This window comes from Calonectris borealis, chromosome 4, assembly GCF_964195595.1.
Source record: "Calonectris borealis chromosome 4, bCalBor7.hap1.2, whole genome shotgun sequence".
Classification (NCBI taxonomy): Eukaryota; Metazoa; Chordata; class Aves; order Procellariiformes; family Procellariidae; genus Calonectris; species Calonectris borealis.
In genome coordinates, this window is record NC_134315.1 from 81,641,665 (window position 1) to 81,666,131 (window position 24,467).

The window sequence follows — 24,467 nt, forward strand, 5'->3', positions numbered from 1 at the left end:
CATGCTTGATATTTCTGTCAGAATTCCTTGGCCCCTTCTTGGACTTTTTTTTTTCCCCCAGATTGGGAAATGGGAAAAAAACCAAAAGGAATTTTTTTTTTAAATCTCAGTTTGGCTCATGCATCCTTATAATGTCATTAAAGAAAACACAAAAACAACAGCAAGAAAAGAAAGTGAATTGACTTTAATGATTTCTTCTGAGCTTCTTTTTCTTAATTAAATAATTAATGTATGGCACAGTACTAACAGATACTTTGGCCAAATGCTTTGTTGTCAGAATATACCATCAGGAAAAAGTGACATAGGACGGGAATATGTTTTTTAATGTCTATGTATATATAGATAAGGAACCCGGCAGACATGCCGCCGTAAATACTCACAATCATCAGACCACTCTGGGTTTCAGTACTGCTGATTGCGTTATTTATGCAGATACATACAAAATGAGGCACAACTCGCATGTTATATTTTTGTTAGAACTAAAAAACACGCTACCGTTCTGAATACTTTTTAACGCACGTTCCCTTCACCGATCTGAGAGTAGATTCATTCTTGCTTCAATGTAAATCTGCTGGTCTAAATTGAAACACCCTCCAGAATTTTCGTAGTCGCGCTGCTGCACGTCACGTTTCCCTGGAGAGGAACTTACAGAGCAAACGCTTTGTGCTTGCTCACAAGTTGCAAAGTCTTCCTTCGCTGCCGCCCCTGTGCCACGAATTTAGTGTGTTTGTAGAGGAGAATTACCCTCGAGGACAGGCTCATGCATTCACACTGTACGCACACAGGCGTTCACGTTAGTTTAGGGAAGAGTTGGCAGTTTTTTAACTCTTTCTACAAGATCACAGCTCTGGATCCTGGTTCTAGGAACTCTGGAGCTTTCGAGTAAAAGAAAACTTTGCGGAGGTATTGCATACGTGTGTCTTCTCACGTGTCAAAATAAGGATTTAGATGCTTTACACTGCCTACTTAGACTCAAGCTACGTGCTGCCTTTTAGAGCGAAGCTCTAGTTGTACCGCAAACTGCCATACTCCACGCTTTACATGTTTAAAGCGCTGCGCAGATGTTAATTTGTTACTTGTCTCACCACCACTCAGTTTATCAGAAAGGAATAAAAGCAAAACACCACCACTTGCCCAAAGCGAAGCAAATAATCATTGGCAAAGCCTAGGCCAGAAACAACAGTAAAGTTACAAAGGTATTGGGGTCACATGTACATTTGAAAAGCTTTTTAAAGGAAAAATTACGAAGTTGGGAAATAGCGAGTTTTGGTTTTAAAAATCATTATAGTTCCAACAACCAGCGCTTCTTGATCTGCCACTATTACTTTAGCTTTAAATATTTTAGAAAAGGAAATCTTATGGATAAACCAAATCTAAACATACACACATTTTTCACAATTTATTTATTTCAACGGCATTTTTAGTATTGCTTTCAGAAACATTAGAACAATTGCATTCCAAACACTTCAAAATCAAACGCATATAAAGCATCTTGCAGAATTCTCTCTTGAATGTCAATACACTTTAGGCAGCCCGGTAAGCCCTCGCTTTGTGTTCAGTTGTGGTCTTTGATGATGCGGTTGCATGCTATTTTAACAGAGAAGCCTGCCCTTATTTGGGACAGAAATTAGCCCAAGGTCAAAGAACCGAGACAGCTGTTTACTATTACATTTTATCTTCATCACCGCACATGTGCTCTCCGCTTTGTGTTCTCAACCCTTCCCCTCCCTCTGCGCAGCCAATACCGCACTACTCTTATCTCCTGGGTCTGGTGCTCCCTTCGCCGCACCTACGCCTCAACGTCTCCGTAAACCTATGGCCAACGTCTACGTCCCGACATTCCTCCCGACGCCTCCAGCGACTCCCGCTCTCAGCCATTCTCCTGTCGCTGCTTTTGACGCCTCAGGCTGGATCCCCCCGGATTCCGGGTGACCGACCGCCATGGCCACGGAAACCAGCCGAGGGATGCGCAGATACCGGCTTCGTTTAGCACGACCCTCGCTTAATTGTGAAATACTGGTTGCCTTACGGTGAACCCAAGGAGACAGTTAATTGTGATGAAGCTATTTCTGTCACGACAGCCGCTCGGTGAGGAGCGGGGCACTCGGTACCGCACGCTTTCTGCCGGCACGGCTGGGCGCAGCCGTTGTTCCCCCCCGCCAGGATCTGGACCACCCGCGGGAAGCCCCCGCGCCTCGAGGGGAGGCCGCCGTCCCCCCAGGGAGCACCGCCTCCCGCACACAGCCCCCCGCCGCCAACCAGCCGCTTTCGCCCCGGCCGGGGCCAGCCCAGCCGCGCTGCGGGGGCGGCCGATGCGGCGGGGAGCCCGGGACGGGCCCTGAGGCGGCCGGGGCCGGGGCCTTCCCGCCGATACCCGTGGCCGGCAGGTGCGGGCGGGCGCGGCGGCCCCACGGCCGCTACCGAGACCCCGCGCACGCGCGGTCCCCCTGCCCGGCCGCCACCGCCCCCCCCCCCCCCGCGGGCCGGGCGGTTTGTGACGTCAGGCGGTCGCCGAGGAACGGGGCGCAGGTGCATCCGTTTCCTCAGGGCGGGAAGCGCCGGGCGCGAGCGCCTCCCGCCGCCGTCCCCCGTGCGGGGCGGAGGGGAAGGGTCCTCCCCCGCTGCCGGTGCAGCGCGGGTCCCCGGCCGCAGCGTGAGGGTCCCCTCGCTACAGCGTCCCCGGCGGGCGGAGAAAGCCGCGACGGGGCGGGCGCGACCGGCGGGCTGGGGTCGCTAGGGGGAGGCACGGCACCGGGAGACGGGGCAGAGGCGCGGCGGCCCCGCCGGCGGGCGGGCTGCGAGTCGCCGCGGGGGGGAGCGGAAGGCGGAGGCACCCCTTGGCCGGCGGCGCCGCGCCCCCCGCCCCGGCTTCGCTTTCCCTTTCGGCGCCACCTACCCCGGCGGGGTTGGGAGGGAGAGACACTTAGTTATTTATTTGCTTCCCTAAAGGGCGGAGGAAGGGGAGACCGGAGACCGGAGACCTGCGCGGGGAGGACGCGCCAGCTGGCGGAGAGGAGGGCGCGGAGGCAGCCCCGTCACGAGAGGAGGCGGCGGCGGGGAGGAGGAGGAGGAGGAGGAGGAGGAGGAGGAGAAGCCGGCGCGGAGCCTCGCCTCGCCTCGCAGCCCCTCCGCCGTCACCGCCTCGCCGTCCCTGGCCGCCGGAGGTACCGGCGGCCGCCCGTCCTCATGATGGCCTCAACCACCACCTGCACCCGGTTCACCGACGAGTATCAGCTCTTCGAGGAGCTCGGGAAGTAAGGACGGAACCCGCCGGGCGCGCCCCGCCGGGGCAGCCGGCTCGGGGCTGGGGAGCCGGCGTCGCCGGGGCGGGGGGGAGATGGCAGCGCTGGCTGTGAGGGCTCGGTGCGTGAGCCCCGGCGGGGGTTGCCGCGACCGGGGGCCGCCTTACCGATGGCGAAAGCTACGGAGGGCCACCGGGGGGAGCGCCCGGGCTCCAGCCTCACGACCCCCCCCCCCGCGCACCCAGGCGTTACCTGCGGGGTGGGGGATCGGCCCCGGGACGGCGAGAGGCTCCGGGCGGGCGGTGGGGAGCTGCCCTCGGCCTCCCGAGGCGGGCGGTGCGGGAGCTGCCTTAGGGTTATTTATTATTTTTTATTATTATGGCTGTAGACGGCGGTGAGGGTGGGGGGGGCGGTCGGTCCGTGAGGGGCGGCGGGGCGCCCCCCGGCGGCGGGGCGCGAGGCGGCGCGGGGCCGGGGCCGGCGACTCTCAGCCGCGATCGCCATGTTGGCGGCCTGGCGGGGGCGGGCGGCGGGGCGCCGGTGTCACCGCGGGGGGGGGACGGGACACACGGAGGGGGTCGGGGCCACCGCCGCACTGTCCTCACGGTGTGTGCCGGCCCTGGGGTGGTGACAACGTGCCCTCCCTCCGCCCGGCCGCCGGCGGTTCCAGTCGGGGCTGGGTTCGGTCGTACGGCTTGTACCCGGCGACTCTGAACAGAGTTTACTGTTTTGGTGAATAAAATCAGTGCTGAGCGGCACTCTCTGAAAATCCTGGTTTTTTTAATTTTTTGGTTTGTTAATTCTGCCGACATCACACCTCTCCCTGAAACCCGTTAAGACCCTCGCGCCGGTAATGGCAGTGAACTGTATCACTCGGGCTGACGCTCTGTCCGCTTCTTGGTTTGCAGAGGGGCGTTCTCCGTCGTGAGAAGATGCATGAAAATCACCACAGGACAAGAGTACGCTGCCAAAATTATCAACACCAAAAAGCTTTCGGCTAGGGGTGGGTATATTTTAACCTATGATGCCTCCCCCCCCCGTTTTTTGCATTCTTGTGGTAAGCGTTAAAAAAAAAAATAAAAATAGCTAAACATTTCTTAATATGTTTTTTTTTTTTTCATTTCCTTGGTGCTTGTTTTTTTCCTATGTTAATGTTTCATGGATTGACTGCATGGAGGTCTGAGGTTGCTGTAAAGCATTTCAAGAAAAGATGTACAAATACTAAAACAATTTAACATAATGCAGCCTCTTCATTTTTGTATTTAGATAACTTTGAATAGCAGCTTGCAAGCATTTTGCAAGCTGATTTTTTTGGGGAAGGTTGGGAAATAATAAGTTTCCATTATAGCTTTTATTTTAAATATTATAGCTTTACTGAATTCTGTGTTTCCTTTGCATTTAAACATGAACGTTAAGGCCTATCTGATTATGAATGCATGAGAAAAAACTGTCTTCTACCTCATACTAAACTTTGTTATGAGAAGAAAATTATGTTAAGGAAGAAAATTATCATTTTATGAACTAACCATTTGTGAAGCAAGTCATTCTGATTAAGTGATGAACTGTTTTACTGTTACAACCCAAAGGTAGTACCTGCTCTACAGCTTGTTTATACTTTCTGGGTGATGTGTATATTTCCTGGATATTTTCAGTATCAATGGATATGTGTTTGTGATACATTTGAGGTAAATATACACATACTGGGGGTTACTGTTGTCGAAAGCAAGCCTTAATGGTGGTATGTCAATTGCTTGTTAATTCCAAGTCAGAGTGCTTGTGTTAGGATGTCGGGGGATTACGGATTATTCTCCCGTAACGTTATCTGTGGTTTGATATGAATTTGTGGTGTGGTAAAGAACATGGAAGTGAAGAAGCAAACAATGTCAGAGTGTTAACCTGTTTAGGGCCTGGTTTGCTTTTGATGCAAAGGAATCGCTGCAGGTAAGCAGCAGTTTGAATTAATTCATTAAATTTGAACATAAAATATTCCATACGACGTTATGGCATGTTGTGGTAACATGCTGCTCTCTGATGAAGATCTTTCAACATTGTGTCAATACTCTTTATTTTCAGCTGATGAAAGCTGTGTGACAATTTACTTTTTACCTTTTGCTGAATTTTAGTTTTCATACTCTCACTGTGAGATTTGTTTTCCTTTATTTTCCAAAAGGTACTTAAATATAAAACACTCCTTTGAGAGTTATGGATTTAAAGGGAGAGAGGTTAAGAAAACTGTAATACTTGAGGTAAAATATTTTCACAAGTTTGCTTAAGACAGCTCTTCCTTCTTTCTTTTGTTAGCACAATAACGTGATCTGTTGAATTTTGATGCTTAAAATAAACCACCACATTCTGTGTGATTTCATAGATTTAAGTACCGTTCAACTGTACTGGGAAGCTGTAGCAAGATCAGCACCAGGTGACTTATGTGCCATGGGTTTTATATATCATGGGATAAATCTTGAAATGCTAGGCTAAATTAATCAAAACTACGTCTTCCTTAGAAGTCATCATTTGGAACATACTACGTTTCAGGCTTTAGTTTTTGTACTCTTTTGTTCATGCAGGATCAAGTTGGTCTTTGGTGTAGTCCATTAATGAGTGGAAGCATATTTGGGAGAATTGGGTTCATAAGGTGGAATGAGGCAAAATTCACACAGAGATTTTTCCACGGGTTTAGCACCTAAGCCCAAAAAGGAAGGGGTTACACTTCCAAGCTGAACCGTGAAATATCCTTTCTTATCGGAACACATGTCCATGAATGCAGGGAATGTGTTTCCGTTTCTGTTTTCAGAGATCCCAGAAGTGTTTGAGGTTTTTATATTTGCTTGGTTGTTTTTTGTGGTGGTTGTTTTGGTTTTTAGCTTTTTGAAATCTACTAAGCAGCTTTTGAAGAGCAAGCTTCTTAGAGAAATCTTCAGATTCTTATTAGGCAATTCTTTAATTGCAGAAAGGTGTGCTTTAATTGCACTTGTGGTGCAAAAACTAAATGTTAAAAAGCCTCAAACTGTGATACTTTCTCCTGGCTGATAATAGGTATACAGCTTATAACGAAGGTACTGTTTTTCAAATCTAAATTCTAAGTTTCATTCTACTCACATCTGAACTGCTTTATGATGAGGTAGCAGTTCACTTCTGTGTTTCAGACTTCTAGCTTGAAGTACCAATTATGATGTAAATCTAAAGGACTGTTCATTGGGTCAGCCTCATCTGTGAGCAGAGTTAAGAGGTGCTTGGCTTGGAAATGCCTATCTCCTGTACAGTGCCTGGCTCTCTGGAAGTCTTTGAAGCACAAAGTCGAACTTGGGCCTTCTTGCATGCGAGATTGAAGGAGAGCAGTTTCAATGTATAATATGGACGAGTCAAGACTAAATAAAACTTGCTTAAGGCAACTTTGAAATTAAAAGTTATTTAACTGGCTTCAGCCCAGTCATAAAAGTACTTGTCTCCCCATCCCTCCTTCACCTCAGCCGTAAATGTTCTTGGAGGTTTATCCGAATCCTTACTTTAGCCGTCCTTCTAAACTGAGGAACTGATCTGGTCACAGACTTATGCCGCTGAAGGTGTATTCTCAGGGAAATTTCCGACTAACTGCGTGTCTGCAGGGGCATGGGCTTTGGTTTTAATTTGGAGGGGAAAGGAAACTATGCCCCCTGTTCTAGCAGAAGTAACTTCTGTGCTTTTAAGTTGATGATGTTATTTATATCTGCTATGCTCTTATTTACGAATTGTTGTCCAAAATGTAATAAAAACACTTCAAAAGAAATTACAATTTTAAATATTTGACTTTATGTGGCAATTCCAATTCCATGTTTTTCTGATTTTAGTAATAGAAATGATAAATATTTGCAATTTAAATATCTTTATTTCAGTATACAAAACCACTTTTGCTTATCAGAATAACATATATTCTCTTCTTAAAGTACTCTTAAGCTGTACTTAAAAGTTCTGAGCTTTGACTTGGCGTTTACTAAGTCAGTTTAAGTATTAAATTGATATTAGAATATCAACAGCTAGTTTTGTATCAATACAGTATCTAGACAAGCTTGCATGACTTGATTATGCTGATGATTTTTAAAAAGGGGAAAAAAAAAAGTTATGTAACGTACCCCTCTAAAATTAAGTGCAACAGTGGACAGGCACACAGAAAAATAAGAATAAAGTGAAGAATGTATGTTTGCTGGTTCTGGGCTTTGTATCGTTTCATCTGATGAAGTTGTTGGGATTTTCTTATTAGTTTCTGAAGTGTGCTGTTTTGGGCTTCTCTGTGTTGTTTTTCTTGTGTTGAAAGCAATATGGATAAAAGTGAACTTCTGTGAGGTGACTTTACTGTTCCCCTGTCTGTTCCAAGTACCAAATAATTAACAAATCATCTTTTTCTTTTTGTCATTATCTGTACATCTTTTATCTTCTCTTTTGAGAGTCTTCTGGCTTTGATCCAAATTGATTTCATATAAACAGATCCCATTTTCTTAACAGGTTTGGGCCTTCTTTTCTGACTTTAAAAAAAAAAAAAAAGAATTAGACAAGTGTTTGCTTTGAAAAGATCAATTAGTAATATATTTTCATTGGGTGTAATTTTTGCCAGTAACTCGATTTGACATTTTCTCTGTAGTGGCCAAAAGCACTGTGCCTTTGATGGCATCTGTGAGAGGAGGATGATGTTCCACTCCATTTTCTTTTCTAGGGTGCTTTTATAAATATTGCCTAGACACACCTCTCCCAGCCCGTAGATCGCTGCAGCAGAAATACGAACCGCTTTGTTTATGGGCATACATATTTTTAAGAGTAATGTAAGAATCACCTGGAGGTTATCACTTCTTTGTGGAAAAGCTCTCGTGAGCTTTCGGGGACCAGCCATTCCATTAGCTTCAGTGAGCTTTTGAGCTTTAAGCCTTGGAGGCTTCACTGGTTATTTATCTTCCTTCTTAGCAGGAAATTTCCCAAATCTTTTTTGGCATCTTCCTGTTCTTCAAAGAAGAGAGTATTTCCTATGAGCTTGTGACTGCAGATGCAAGGCATAGCCAGAGGTGACTAGAGCGATTGCACTTCCCTGCAAGAAGCTCTGATGGGTGAGGAGGCTGAGACCCCCACCCTTTCGGAACAGTATTTTAGTGGCAGTGTTGAGTAATCTTGCTGTGGGAAGAGTATTTCAGTGTCCGATTAGAGCACCTCATGATCCCTAAAGTGATTTAAAATACATTAGGGAGATGAATTAAATGCAAAGCACATAGGGTAGTATTTTTAAGCGTAGTTTTTCACGACACAGAGATATTTTGTTGTGTCACTAGACCAACATTTCATTTAGTCAGGTAGCCTGTGTCAGTCAGTGCCAGATATTTTACAGGAAGGCAAGCTGTAATAAGGCTTCCTGTACTCCACAGGAGGAGAAAATAATTCTTCCTAATCTAGCTAAAGATCTTAATCTCTGAACCACACATTTACCTGTGCAAGTTTATTATAACACATGCATTTTTAATGCTAATTTCTGTTCTTACGTACACATGAAGTTATTCCCACACATGACTACTATCCTTAGGGGCATTTAGTTGCCAGTGATGCAGTTTTTGTCTTTGTGGGGACAAGAATTAAGCTTGGGATTTTGGCTGTTTTCTTCAATATCTTGTGCTAGTCTGTTTCTCAGGTTAATTACCTGTTGAGAAGCAGTATGTTTGCCTCCCTCCGTGTGTTCAGAATGTTTTTTAAAATGTTTTTCCACAGAATGTAAGAAGGCTTACCTGCTAACATGTGGTTGTCCTTTTTTAATGTTTGTGCTCTTTGTATCCTTCAGCTTAGTCATGGCATTCTTTTCAGTTTGACATAGATGTTGCGGTTTAACATGGATACGTTGGCATATTTATCTGCAAGTATTTGTTTCAGTTGCAAATTACCATAATTTAGCAGGCTACTGGTTTTATCTGTTAAAATGGACTCCATTCAGAAAGCTCAGAGTGGTAGAGAGCACTCATAAGAGTGTTATTTCAAACAAAAAAAATTTTTCTTAGGTGTTCTGTTTTGAAGGTTTGGAGCTTTTGTTATGTTTTGGTTTTAGTGAAAATCTGAAGAGCTTTCAAATACCAGTGAGAATGAGGACTTGGAAACTCATTGTGATGAGTGTCGGTTGGTAGTAATTTATTCTAACAGTTTAAAATAGGTTTGAAATGCATTTTCCTGGCAATTTGTAGTTAAATTATCCATAGCAAATATTATATGATTTTGATAATGCCACTTCTGTTTTTCTTTGCAAAGGATTTATTTTCTCTCTCCGTTGTGACTGTTGTTCTTACGAAAGGAGACTCCCTTTATAGCTCATACGCTGATGGGCCTTAAACAAATTACATCACAATTTGAAGATGCACATACTGCTTAAAGCTTGTTACTGGTGTTCTTACTGGGAGGTATGTACTAGGAAAAGTTAAAATTCGAGCGCATGCTTTAACATATTTCCATATTAACATGGAGGATGGGGGGGAAAGGAATTCTAGTATACTCTGCTGCTGTTCTTGTCACATGCTTCAGAGAAATGGCCTTGACACGTAGCTTCATAGTTTGAAGTGATGCTCTGAAAACAGTGCTTACAAGTTGTCCTTAAAGTTGAAGTTTGTGGAAGTGTAGCCATTGATTGCAATGGACACATGACCCAAATCCAATATGTAAAATAACTCGGGGGAGGCGTGGAGACTTAAAAAGGTATTTGCGTTCTCTGTCGTCTCAGTTTGACCAAGCTCCGTGGGGTGGGGGGGTGGGAAGGACATAAGAGACGTTTTTCTGTCTGAACCTCGAGATTATTAAGCATGCCTAAAATTTATAAATCAGTTGAATGCATCTGTCTCTCTTGGGAGCTTCCCATTTTCTCTCATTGTGTTTTACCACTACTTTGGCCTGGACCCCCTCTCAGCTTTCAGGTCACTTCCACTGAAACGTTAACAACAAATGTTAACGATGTTAATGGGGACTTATTTGGCTACTGCTTTCCTGCCATTTCCTGTCAGAAGTTGGAAATTCTGGCACCGATATGTGCTTCTGTTTTCCCCTTTCTATTTTACTCACTGCAAACTAAAGACTTAACTGCATATCTGAACAGCTCCACTTTCAGAATGGCTTCTGTCGGGAGAGAAGGGAGAACTAGATGCAGGGGAAAATATGAACTGAATACCTTTACTCAGGTATTCATGCTTCTGCATCTGCACTCTTACACTGAAGTGTGGATGTGCTCTCCTGGTCTGAGAGAAGTTGTGTTCCCTGGTAATGTTTTACTACTGATGTCCAAATAGTACTTCCAAATGAAAGCTTTTGGTCAAATACGAAAACAAGGAAATAAGCGCGATGGTAAACATTTAACCTGTATTGTAGATTGGTTCTGTTTGTTTGCATATCATACTGTACAGAGAAAACATTGGTTTATGTCTATGGCAATCTGAAACCCCAGGTCAGCTGCGGTATGTAAGTGACTTGCCTCTGTCCTCATTGACAGCAAGGTAGAAATACGCTTGTTCCAGGAAGAATTGAGACTGAATTTCTGAGGCTTTGTTCTGCACCTAATTTCAAAACCTCTCTTAGTCTTAAAATCTAACTAAAATAAAAATGGTATTATAATGTGCAGGTCCTACCATATGTAGGTATATATTTGTCCAAATACTAAAAATTGTTTATTCACTTACTCTGGTTATGATTAGTGGTATGTAAAGTCATCTCTGCTGCTTTTATTTACACTTTTACAATTCCAAAGTCTGGGTTAGGGTTTTGGGGGTTTTTTTTTGATGGTGACCATTTTGACTATTGCTTGGAAGATAGGCAAAGGCTGGGGGGGTTTTGTGGGGTTTGTTTTGGGTTGGTTTTTTTTTTTCATTTAATTGGGAAGTGCCTCATCTGAGAGATGGAAATAAAAGTTAGCTAAATATTTTGCTTTACAAATGTAAATACTGCCAAAATAGTGCTTTTCATGTATCTGTCCTTCATTTGACCTCCTGAGAAATGTAGGCCAGGGTGTTTCATATGTCAGGGTCCAGCTTCCTCCTTCGTATACATTTATTGCATATTTGTCAAATGCTTTGTAAGGATATTGTGGGGATTTTTAAAAGAATATGTGAGAAACATAACTTCCTCTGTTCATTGAAAAAGGTTAATAGAGAACAAAAACCTAACTTAAAGATGGTAGTTCCTTTTGTTTAATTCCTTGTTAGAAATAATTATGCCTTGAATTTGAAGAAGCATCTGCTATGTTTTGCAGAGACACAGAAATCCAATCTGTCTGTTTATTCCTTGTATGTATTGAGCTCTGTGTATATCTTGGTGTGCATGTTTGTGCAAACTGCTCCTCTGTTTAATCCTAGTATTACGAGAAACGTCTTGTGCGTCCTGTCAGAGAGAGTGGAGAATTTGTGTGACATGGGTTTAGTATTTTCTTCCAGGGGAGACAGTTGTGCTGTTATCCAATGTCATTTTCTAGATGGTTGTCAGCTTGTTCTGAAATGCATTGAGTTTCAGTTGTTTGAATTAGAAAACTCGTTTTAAAGCTTTGCTGCCCTGTTAATTCCTGTTGTATCTGATTGGAAGCTGGTGGATGTATTCTGCTGAACTGAGAGTTTACTTAATTTCTCTTGAATCTGTTGCTTCCATAGATGCCACTGGATAGAAGTGCTAGCTAAAAGCTGGGGAGGGGAACTTATGCAAGTTGGCAAATATATCGTATCCCTGAGGTAGCTTTTATTCTAATCCAGGGCCTCTTTAGTGGAAATTGAGAAGCATAAATTGTGCTACAGCATATGTTTATTTTTTGTAATTAGGTTTTTAAGTCTAGAGAATGATAGTTAATATGCTGAGCAAGATATTACAGATAAGTCTTTGCGACTATTGGTTTAAGTTGGTTGTATTTGGTAGAAAGGAACTTTGCTACCTGCTGAGTTGAGGTAGCTTCTATTACGTGAATTCCTGACCTTTCGTAAGTAGCAAGTATTTCACAGGAAACTTGGAGAGTAAAACATGCAGGCTTAATTGAAAAAACAAACCCCAAAACCTCTCAAAAGTAATGAAGTGGATTTTAGTTAATAATGGAAATGGGATGCTGTGGATATTTGCTGGTCAAGATGAAACATTTTATCTTGTGATGGGAGGCATTCTTTTATTCTTACCACTACCAAGACTTTATACGCTGCTGCAACAAGTTAACATCCTGGTGGTGCTTTCCAAGAGAACTGTCTGACGTCCAGAAAAACAGAATTAATTTATGTTTTGGCAGTCCCTTTCACCTTGAATGTGGAGCATGCTTCTTGAAAAAGTTCACGGCTGGTCGCGTGGTTTCTTTTGCTCAGTTACAGCCAAATCAGTCAATTGGGTTGTCAGTTGGACAGCCTCTCGCCCCATCTTAAACGTGCTGTGTAGGGAGTTGATTCTTTTTATTGTGCATCCGTTTTTACTCTGCCAACATACAGCTGGCAGTGCTGTAGAAAGCATGGCTGCGGTTACATTCCACTGGATGTAGAACTTCACCCAAACCCATCTTTAGTCAGAGGTTATTATGTGCAGAATTAAAAACTTCAGGATCTGATCTATAAGCAAAAAAAAAAAAAAACCCAAATTGTATGAACTGAATGTTTGAGTGAACATGTGCATGAATTTTGTCAGATATAAGGTATGTTGAAGAAAATATGTGTATAGTCTGCAGGCAAGTATACAGGCCTTCCGAACAACTCGTCCAACCCTGTGGCCTCCAGCTGGCAGCTCCCCTTACCTGTGAAACTGTTAATTGATTTGTACAGCATTATGGGCAATGCACCGGCTCACGTGGCAGAAAGCAGTCTTCCACACGCTCTCCTTTCGCCGCGCCACAGTGAACAGTGTACCTTGCCCAACAAGGAAGATTAACAAACCTTGATGTAAGTGGAAAGGATAACACGCCTCTGCTGTAAAGTGTCATCATCTCAGCACGTGAGAGGTAGAGAAACATAAACTTAGAGCGTCGAAGCTCATATTTGTGGCAAGCAATCTATTGCACGTGTTTTCAGAACTTTGTTCCTGATTTAATTATAGCCAGGAGCTGCTTACTTGTAAATTTTCCGCAATGTGAATGCAAGTGTTGCAGCAGCAGTCACGTTGCATATTCATCTTGCTGCATGAACAGATGGGGTTCCTACATAATATCCATATTTCACAATCTGATGGGATTTGCCAAGCCTAAGCTTTCATTTAAATTTTAACCTCTTGGAGAGATAGGTTTGTGATTTAATCCGTCAAGGGAGGCCTTGAAGTTGTTTGTATTGCATAGCAGATTTCAAGCTAGTGCTTAGGTATGATTTTGGTTTGGGAGACTTCTTGTAGGAATGGCTTTAATAGGCTGTTGCTCATTAGGATAAATAACCACCAAATTAAAAGAGTTCTCTTGAAACCTTATTCATTTGGCTGATTTTATTCATATCCTTAGTAAGTGAAGATGTATATTCAGTTAAAACATCCTGCAATGTGGTCGGAATTCTGTTGCTGTGCTCGCACGGAAGGTTTTGTACTGTAGGGCAGATGACCTTCGGTTTCCCTTGAGGCAGCTCCAGCTGCTGCTGAACTTCGGTTGTTAAAACTCGCTTGAAGCCTTGTTTTCCGCCTTTTTTTATAGAAAGATGTCACAAATGTTAAGTGTCTCCAAGATGCAACTAAATTTCAGTACAGAAAGCAACCTTCAAAAACTACAAGTTTTGGTTATTTATGAAACACTATAGCTATGAAAATACAAAGCTCACCTTGGTGCTTTTTATGCTATGTATATTATGTGTACTTCTTTTAAAAATTAAATGAAACTCAGGTGTGAGGTAGATTGCTTAGTATTTGCTTTCTTTACACAGCATGGACAGCTATGAGATTGTGGTTAGGATTGCATTGATACATGCTCGTGGGACTAAATGCCCTGCTGATCATGGCATTAAAAAAAACCCTTTTTTCAGGGCTTTTTAGTATCACCACCCCAAAAGGGGGAGGCGAAAAAAAGAGATTTTCTGTCAAATTTCTGCATCTTTCCATGGTGCTCTTGCTGATATTCATCATTTATACTTAGTAAATTTTAGCATGTTAAAAACATTCCTAGTTGCTCACCCTTTCAATTAAAGCCTCCCCGTAGTCTTTTAATACTGGAGAAGTGTAAGATTTGTAAGATGATGTGTACCGGTGCTGGATGGAAGAGCTTCCAAAACCCGGTGGCATTTCTTTTATACCTGTAGCACTTTATTGTCTGTCTTAGCTGTTGCATTTTTGGGGGGAAAGAAGGAAACAAAGGCCACTGGTATAGTGCGCTGTGTGTGTGCGTGCGCACGCGCACATGCTAGATGCAGAAAAAGATCCAGCAGAGCTTGGCAGAGCTTGTGTGTAGCCAGCCGGTTTGTTTGCTGTAGGAAAATGTTTCATGCTAAAAGACCTATTAACTAAAGTAATTTTACTTGTAATGAGGGCAAGAATTGGTGTCTTTTACATTTTTGTTTATTTGTGGTTAACATGATTTATCTATCTAAATTAAGTAATAAATTGCTTTCTATGCCATGTTAATCAAAACACGTTTACTAATGAGATTAATTTTCCCAGAGTAGAAGTTGCTTATGTGTGGTCCGTCCCTCCTCCTAGGAAACGTGTGTTCGTATTACAGATGTTTTGGGGACCAGATCGATGACGCAGCTAGCCTTGCATACTAATGGCGGTAAGCTCAGCCTATCTCAGTGATGGTTTTAGGAAACCCGAAGCAAGGGGGCAAGGACTCACAAATTAGGTGTATTTCAAATCTATAATAGGTGGAGATTTTTTAAGTTTCAAAATCATGAAGTGTAATATTCCGTCCATGTTTTCAAAATAGGTTTTTTTGGTCACAAGACATTCTTGTAGCCATATAAATCTCATGAAGTTGTTAGATATCAACAAAGTTCATACTCCTTAAAGTACAAAATATTTGAAAAAACATTTCCTTTGTCCTTTAAATAGGATTGATTCCCCTCCATCCCCTTTAAATAGGATTGATTCCCCTCTGACCTCAACTATCTTCTTGCTTAGATAGTTTTGAATGGTAGGGATTGGTCATTTACCAACACTCAAAATGAAAGTCAAATTTAGAGTCTTTCTTTTTTTTTTTTTTCCTTTAATTCAGTGGTCTGTTCTTGGTTTTCCTGTTTCATGTAACAGATTCAGTCTAGCTAAAACTAATCCCTTCCACTTTCAAATCACATTTATCCACTGTCAGACTTCTACAGGATAAGAGAACATTTGAGCGTCTATCACCTGGGGTTGGCCTTAGGTGAAAAATGGGAAATAAAAAAGGGTATCCAAGGTGAAGTTGAGTACTTCGGCACAGTAAACAATCTCATTCAGTAATCAAGCTCTATCTTAAAATTAACTGGGGAGGTGAGGGGCTTAGTTCTTTTTGCTTTACTGAAGAGAGAATTTAGTACTGCGCTTTTTTACTTTGAAGATTTTTCTGATTTATAGCCCAAATTTATTCATGGGAAGTGTTGTCTATGCCTAGGTTGTCCTTCAGAGAATTCTTCATCTTGCATCAGTGTATTGATCAAAGATGATATTGTTTCAATTTTTTTTTAATAGACTTGCCATTATTATGGCCATTCTTCCTTATGTATGCTCTAAGCTAATTTTTTTACATATATATATACAAAAAAAATGGATGTTATATGTGTGTGTGTGTGTATATATATATACACTCACATATATACATATATGGATGTTTGGAATGAGGGACTGGAATTGACCAGAAAACAAAAATAAAATCAGGTGAAGTCTTCTGAGTGGCTTTAGTAATCACCTTTAGTAATCCTCTGCATGGGAGGATCTTGTCTGGTAAATTCCAGTGTTTATTTACAGATTCATTTGACTGATTCTGAGACAGATACTGAAGGAACTTCTTTGGTAATTTTACTTCAGCTTTGCCTTTCATCACTACATTTCCTGTCACCCCCTTTACCAGTTTCCTACCAATTTCAAAGCTAGTTTGGTAATCTCCATTTTTACTAATCCCCAGATGTCTCATTTTCTTTGTTTCTACATATTAAATAATGGAGCCTTGCAGGAGGTATTGATCCCTGCTTGGAAAAAGTCCCCAGAATAATGTTTTAGAGGACTTGCTGTACCCAACCAGTAACTGATATGCATAGATGTAGGTAGATGCTTTTTTCTTCTTTTTTTTGGGGGGTACAGTTTCTGAAGATCACACATATTTGAGACCTAAGTCAAAACCCGGTTCTTTCCATCACAGACGTGTTGTTCAGTTTCTGACGTAGTAGCTTTCTACAGCCTGCCATTACTCGCACCTCTGTGCAAGGTCGAGTGGAAACTACTGTGAAAATAGCTCCATGAAATGAAGCTAAGTTAGGAGTAGTTTCTGTTGAGTGTTGACTTTTGTTTCTGCAACCACAGGTGCTCATCTATTCAACGAAATGGCTAAAGAAAATGAAAACTCTGCAAATGTACTTACAGCAGCTCAGTTCATTGTTTAAAGAAAACACTTTTGAAACACTTTCAAAATGTTGCTAATTGTTGTTGACTGGTTCAGTCAGTAAAACATAGTGTTTAAAAATGCCTAACTAGCTCAATATGGATTTTGAGGGTTTTTCCAAGTGCATTGCATAGCCTTCCCCCCCCCCCCCCCCCTTAGAGGTCTCTTCCCTTAATATTTCTCAAACTAGTTTATAGGCAACTGGTATTTCATGGTGGACAGCAGGAACTTCCTGAACAGGGAAAATGTATGAGCTTTTGGTTACGTGAATTGCGCTGTGTGTAGTTCTTTTGGCTGGTTTGTATTCATTGCATTTTGTGAGGTAATTCTGGCAGTTACCAGTGAATATGTTGGTCTGAGGGGTTGTGCAAGAGGACTGGGATGCTGCTTGTCTCAGGTAAGCGTGCTGGTGCTGCGTGGCATTGCCCGTCAGAGCTTTCCCTGGGAGAGGGGCTGGCAGAGACCGTGGTGAGTGAGGCACCTCGCTTCCCTGAGCTTCCCATCGGAGCTGGGCACTTGATGCCAGTTCCAGTTCCATGGTAAAGTGCATCTAGAGCTTCTGGAAATAAGGGCTAAGTAGGCGGGTTTAAAATCTTGAACTTGGTGATCCAGGATGATCAGTTCTATTCAATCAATCAATCAGATCCAGGATGATCCAGTGAACAGAGCTATATACCTAATGCTACAATTGCATTCCTCTCAACAATCTTAGTAACACTTCAAAGCTCAGATATCTGAAGTTGACCCACCTGAATCTGTATTTCATAGCACAGAGTTACTGAATAATCTCGGCTGTGACTGGAAAAAAACATTCTCTTTAATTGTATTACATAAATGCATTTTTAGCATTAGAATGACGCTATCTGAATTACTCAAATTGGCTTCAAAATAAGAGGTAAAAACCCCAGCAATTCTCTTATTAAGCAGATACTGTCAGCTCCTTTGGAAATGTTACTACTAATCTGAGTAGTAGAAGTAGATCTGCGCTGACATGGTGATATGTAGCTATATAAAATGATCCATGTGAATTCTGGGTATTTGCAGACTAAATCTGCTTCTGGACTTGGCATGCTGGGGTGCTCAGAATGCAAACATTTGCATTTGATGTTTTATGTCTTTGAAGGATTTCCCCTCCCCGCCATGTTATTAACACACTGGTTATTTCTTTGCTAAGAAAAGAGTATATGAAGGAACCATCAAAGAAACTGTGCATATCGACTTGGTCTGAGAACCTCAGTACATGATGTTTAGGCTAATGTGCTTTATTTTGCAACTGTGGCAGACTTAACTGCATACAGTCAGGAAATTCCACTTGTGGGCAATAATTTTCTTCAACTGCTGTAACCTGATCATGTTTAGTCTAGTACCTGTATCCTTAGCAACTTCTGCTGAGATCAAAGGATATGGATAGTTTCAGAGTCTGTGCTATTCCTATATCCTCATGCACTCTTATTCCATCAATTTTGTTAAGGTATTAAGTAGTTCCTGCTTTGAGAACCATTGTTCTCAAGTCTGGTAATTGAGAAGGTTTATAAAATAGGCCTCTGAGTTTGGCATGTGTAGGTTTGGTGGGGTTTTTTTTGTTTGTTTTGTTTTGGTGGGTTTTGTGTTTGGGTTTTTGGGGATTGAAATAGTTACATCCCATCTCTGAGATGGGGCCCTTATAACCTCATTACAAGGTAATCTGATTATTTTAAACACTGTCTCTTTCATATTGTTCCTTTTGCTTGAAATGTGCTTGTTATCCTTTTCTGTGTTATGTGAATAGTCAATGGAACAAAAGTTCTTGTAGGTTAAAATGTTAGAAAATCCTCTTTTAACATGCATGCTTATTTGAATTGAATGTGCTTAGGTTTTGGATATATTTCAATTCTGGCACACATTTTGACCACAATAATTTCATGTAGAGCGTTTGAGCACCTTAAATGTGCAGTTAGTACCACTGCAAACTGTATACTTATACCAGAACTCTTCTTGAAACTACAGATGTGTTTCTGAGCTTAGATTTGCTCTGGTTTTATTTTACACTCTTATTCTTTGAACTGAAGTCTGTTCCAATACTGCAAACATATCCTTAGCATGTGGTAGTGTTTTCTGAAGGTCGCTTTTCTTTCATGGTAACATTTACCCATTCCTACCAGAAATCCATGCTGCTTTAATTTTAGTTCAGCTTTCTGAATTTCAGTTTTAACCTATCTATAATCATGTAAAAATATGTGGGGTGCCAGCTGGGATCTCTCGGGGTACCAGGGGCTCTTCTTTTAACACGTGTGAATATGGACTACCTCCCAGATTAAGGAGAAGAGGTTCTAGAGAAAAGGAAGCATTGGCATGGATAATGGTCACAAGAGAGAAAACTTCATGGTTATTTTAAAGGATTAAAAATCTCGAGGGGAAAAAAGCTGGATATCTTATCTGGAAAGCATGATGTTCATTTAACTTGGTTTTTGTTGGTAGTTTTGCCTTTTCAAGAAGTGAAAATATTGTCCTGGCATCCCATTATCCTGTCATTTTATCATAAGAGCTAAAGAAAAATGCATTAAGAAAAAATGTCTGCTGCTAATAGAGTATTCAGTAGTAAACTATTAAAGGTTTACCTTGAATGATCTCACATGAAAAAACAGAGCAGAATAAGACTTTGCAATATAGTTAACTTTTAGTTAGGTATTTACAGTGATACCTTTACCTTATTAGTGTGGGAAGATTTTGCATATTTTCATGAGACTTTCTGTGAAACAGCTCAATAAAATGGTACGCTGCTACTTCAGCCTGATTCTCATTAAATGAATTGATGTTCTGTGGTGGATTGTTGAGTGACAAGCATTGCAAATGCACTTGAAGTTTTCCTTAATGACTAAGCTTTCTTGCCTAACACAAAAATGAAAGGCTGCGCAGGAGTGAGCGATGTTGTCAAACCTGTCATCAAGTTATCAGAGTTCGTCTGAGTACTCGTAATGTTCTTCCTTTAATTGACTTGGAAATTTGCAACGGTTGATTATAAAAGAGGAAAAGCAATTTTTAAAGATGGTGGAGGAATTTACTTCCTAGTCAACTGTGCAAAGGCCTAAATAATCAGTTACGGTTTTATTGCCTGCTTATAGCATTCGGTTGAAAAATAAATTGGTCAGCTTGGGTTTTTTATCTTTTTTGGGTAGGACTAAATAACTTATGGAAGAATCTACAGTCCCTTGAGAGTGTTTGGAGGTTGAACTAAAAAAAAAAAAAAAAGAAAAAAATTGGAAAAAAAAAAATTCCTCTATTCATTTGTTCAGTGTCAGTCTGTTGTCATTACCTGAGTGTCACTGGTTTTCTTATTGTCAACAAAAGGGGGGAAAAAAAAAACGACCCCACTAATAAGGAAGTCTAAAATGGAAGCTTTTAGTGTTTTGGCAAATGCCAAACAGCAATCATTGTAGCAGTTTGGTGACAACAGGTTGAAAATTAAAAAAATTTCAGAAACTGAAATTTTCTTGAAATCTCTCATCTTCCTCCACTGCAGAGGTGGTAGTTAGAAAGTTAAAGTGTGCGACAGCTTAGTAAGAACTTCTTTTAATGTCCTAATAATCATCTGTGGCAAAAACCTGTGAAGCTTTGGGAGCGCAGCATGGGGGGGCATCTGAGAAGAATCCATGATGAACTCTCCTTTATCTGATCTTTGCGTTACAAGCTTCAGCGTAATCCCCCATGTCTGCCGGAGCCAAAGGGTAGGGCAGCGTAATTGTCTCCCGTGACCCACACCGTTCTGTGATTCTGTGACAGCTTTTTGCTGCATTTATCACCAGTGTCACGGCCAACACTTAGTACTGCGTTTCTGTTGTACTCTTGTGGTGGGCTGTGTTTGATGTAATCATAGTGATACGTAATTCCTCCTCTGAACCGCGTTTTTCTGATGCGTTGTCTCAGCAGAATTAACTTCAAAGAATAACTTGTGAAACTGTTAGATATATGCAATTGCACGGTGCCAAGGACAGATGGGGAGGAAATGCTATTAAAATGGCAGATGGCTGAATTGTACCCTCTGCCAAAGAAATTATAATAAAAGACCAAGTATTTCCTTTAACTTTTGGTTTTTGATGTTTCTTTTAGCAAATAGCGTATTATATTTTCCACTCTTGTGTACTTCTCCAGTGATCCCCCTTGAACATCAGGAACTGAATTGGGAACCAGAGAATTGCCCCTGGGAAGACTATAAAAATTCACAGTATAGAGGGCTGATTTCAGAACTGTCTTTGGTCTTTTAAAAAATGAGCAAATGATCAAAACCATGTCAGTAATTCTGTTTATGTGTTAGTAACACTGCATCCTGTGTCAAACCAAGCATAGGATTCTGGGGGTGATCCCTTCACCAGCTTCGGCTGAATCCCCAGGGAGAGTTGGAATTGGTCAGGGCATGTGGGTGAAATCTGTACTGTAATGCGGATGGGTGACACTCTGTAAAATTGCCATTCCTTTCTAAAAACATACATGTAACTTGAAAAATTACTTGTACATTTGGAATGACGTTAGAGAGCACGTGACCGTTAGAAGTAGTCTGTCAGTGTTTTATCCCCATTAACGCTGGAGCCAACAGGAAAATTGCAGAGTGTCACAAACATTTTATGCATGTAGAGCATTGCTGTCACTCATCCAGGCAATGTCGAGCCAAATAAAGATAACTTTAACTGTTCTGATTGGTAGAGCCTATTTGCTGATTCTAGTAAACGGACTATGGAAAGAATTTGCAGTGAGTCTGTTTGAAACTCCCTTGTTCTCCTTCATGCCCAGTGCTAAGTACTGTTTGTCTTGCTGCTCCTTCTCCAGTGCATACGGGGGGTTTGTGTAGGTCTAACGTGGACTATGGGAACAGTTGTACAAGTAGTCTGGTCAGATAACCATTTGATTAATACATAACCTACTTGATAGATTTAAAATAGCACCTGAAACTCTGTAATATGCTTCTACGATTCACTACTTGCAGTGAAGGTTTCACTTAGATTTTGTTTACATGTAAATACAAAGATTTATTTATTTATTTAGAAGTTGGTTGACCTTTCCTGGGAGGGAAATTTTTGCCAGTGTAAACTTTCTTTTTACCAGGGTCTAATTTTCTAGTGTAAATCATGCTGCTCTGCTGGATGGAGGACTAGTATTTTGGGGTTTATTTTATTGTTGAGGTCATGTTGGTAGATTTGAAACAAGAAATCTGATTTATTTTATGCAGTAATAAAATTAAAAGTAATTGTCCCAAGTGACACTGTTCCACCAAAATCTGGTCTATATCCAGCCAGTCATTCTGAGACCACAGAATTACTATACACTTCCTACCTCTTGAACTGCACTAGGTTTTAGATTTTTGAAATATTTGCTACCAGGCTGTTTGATTAATGATTTGCATAGAGCTTTCCAATGAAGAATTTTAATTTTGAAGTGAAGAATCAGAGCTAATACCTTCCCACCTCTAGAATACTAGTAATATAGAAATCTTCTGTATTATATGGGATACTCAGTAGTAGCCTGGAAAGCAGGCTTACTTCAAGAACAAGATATATGCTGTCATTTTACCAAAAAGTTTGGTGATAGTGCTTTTAGTATCAGTGAAATTTGATATTACTGTATGTTAAAAATCAAATTGTAAGGTGGTGAGCCTGTGTTACTTAGGAAGCTTTAGATCCTGGTTCAGCATGATAATTCTGTATCTTGAAGCCTGTGAATAATCCGTGGGACTAAACACACCTTAAGTCTGCTTGTGTTTACATACTCTGCTAAATCATAATTTCAAATCCATTTCAAACCCAGAATAGTGATCAGCTTGGTTTGCTCAGTGATTGCATAGTTCTAACAAAAACAAATGTGTGTTAGTAGCACAGGTAATTAGTGTATGCGATAGATTTGGCAGATAATGCCAGCTGGTAGTTTGGTTAATTTGAAATGTGACATTTTATATATTTATATATCTGAATAACACATGGGACAATTACCAGGGTAATTTAGACTTGATGGATATTATTTATGTTTACTATAAAAATCAAGAGGCAAAGGAAGCTAGTGTGCAATTTATTAATGATAGAACTGAGCATCTCTACTATTTTTTTGTAATAGTTCTGAAAGTCTTATTGACTAAAAAGCCATGTGGCAGGTTGGCTATTGAGAGGAAGGAAGAGAAATGAGATTTCTGTCCTTGGATCTTAACGTAGGTTAGTTGTCCTTTCCGTGTGCTGTTGTGTGAACTACCCGTGCAAACTGTAAACTGACTACCGGTTTGATTAAATCACTTTCCCGTTAAACTTTTACGTCTTCTTCTTGCCTCTCCTTCTGGGACACAGAGAGGGGGAAATTCTTTGCAGGTAGCCCTTGAAAGCAGACTGAGAGATTTTAAACAGTTGCGTAGTGTTTAATGGAATAACAAGCAAGATAAGCATGTTTGGGAACTTGCTTGTACTTTGCCTGCCTGTTGCAGCTTCCACAGCTTCAGCTGTAATCGTGTTCAGGGTCTCCTACAGTGATATGACGAGTAGTATTCTCTCTTGCTGCTGGTATGGCACAAACGTGACAGTCCCTATAAGCTTCACTTGTAAACACTATTATATAAAATCCATCAAAAATTTGAAAGGGCTGAGGTATAGTACAGAATGTCTTGTTTTGGATGAGTTTTAATGACACGCAGAAGGGAAATGTAGGCTTCTGTTTTAGTCCAAGATGTTTCAAAACCAAGTGATTAAAAAGTCTTTATATCCTCACAAATGAGCTACTTCTGGTGTCCGTATAATACTGCGTTAACCTGTATTACTTCTTGGTCTTTATTTTCATATGCCATAATAAAACATTCTTTAAATGGAATCATTTTTATGCCATTAGTTGACTAAAAATAGCGTAGAGCAATATTCAACAATAAAAATGCAAAATATTAAGTATTTTTTTACTGGGGGGGAAGGGTAATGGTGATGAAAGGTGAAAGGCTGTTTTGCTTTTTGTCCTAATTTTGTTCAGATTTGGCACACTGTATTTAAAATGACTGTTTGATCATATGACCATAAAACATGTACAGTGTTCTTTAAACAATATTGTTTCTGACAGAGTTTTTTTCTTGAGAGTCAGAGAATAATGTGCAGCTTAACTGTTGCAAAATACTTGTTTGAGAAATGAGCTGTGCTTCTGCCTGCCTGATGAATTCCTGTTTGCAGTGAGATTTGTAAGTGACGCAATTACTGTTAGTGAAGAAGGTGTCGTGCAGAGGAGATGACCAAATTGAGCTCCTCTTAATGAAAGTCTGATATAGGATGCTTGCCATGGTTCCTAGTTTTCAGATCTATTGCTACAGAGGTGCCACATGTTCCCTGTGAAATACAGATCTTGTAATGCTTGTTCACCTTTCTCAATGTCTTTGCGTGTTCCTGAAAGGGATTATCTCTGTCTGATAAGCTTCTTAGTTGCTCTGCACAGGCCTTTTCCTTCACAACTCTTCCCTCAAGATATTTATAGGCACAGCATTAACAACGTATGCCTCCTTCTTCTTAGGGGGCTGAAATGGATATTTATATAGGCTTTTACAGGCTCATTTGGCTGCTAAGGAAATTGATTTTGCAAGATGTTCGTCTAGAGTCCTATGGAATATTTGCTTCCTGTGAGCAATGGTCCTGCTAGGTTTTTTCACCCCTCTTCCTACATTTCTGCATTCTACATGAGACAGGGGTGGCTTGTGAACATAAAGAAAATGCAGTAGGAGAGAAGAGCAAATGGAGGGAGCAAGGATGGAACAAGAGAATAGTTTTTTT

General features: G+C 41.3%; 1 protein-coding gene across 6 annotated transcripts in view; it reads left to right on the forward strand.

Annotated features, from left to right (window-relative positions):
- Positions 1-2,539: 2,539 nt before the first annotated feature.
- Positions 2,540-24,467, forward strand: part of CAMK2D (calcium/calmodulin dependent protein kinase II delta) — a 158,043-nt gene continuing 136,115 nt past the window's right edge. For all 6 annotated transcript variants that reach the window (XM_075150291.1, XM_075150292.1, XM_075150294.1 and 3 more), the window contains exons 1-3: positions 2,540-2,653; positions 2,950-3,254; positions 4,151-4,245. In XM_075150291.1, the coding sequence (XP_075006392.1) occupies positions 3,187-3,254; positions 4,151-4,245 (163 nt within the window). In that variant the 5' untranslated portion in view covers positions 2,540-2,653; positions 2,950-3,186. The remainder of the gene's footprint in view (positions 2,654-2,949; positions 3,255-4,150; positions 4,246-24,467) is intronic.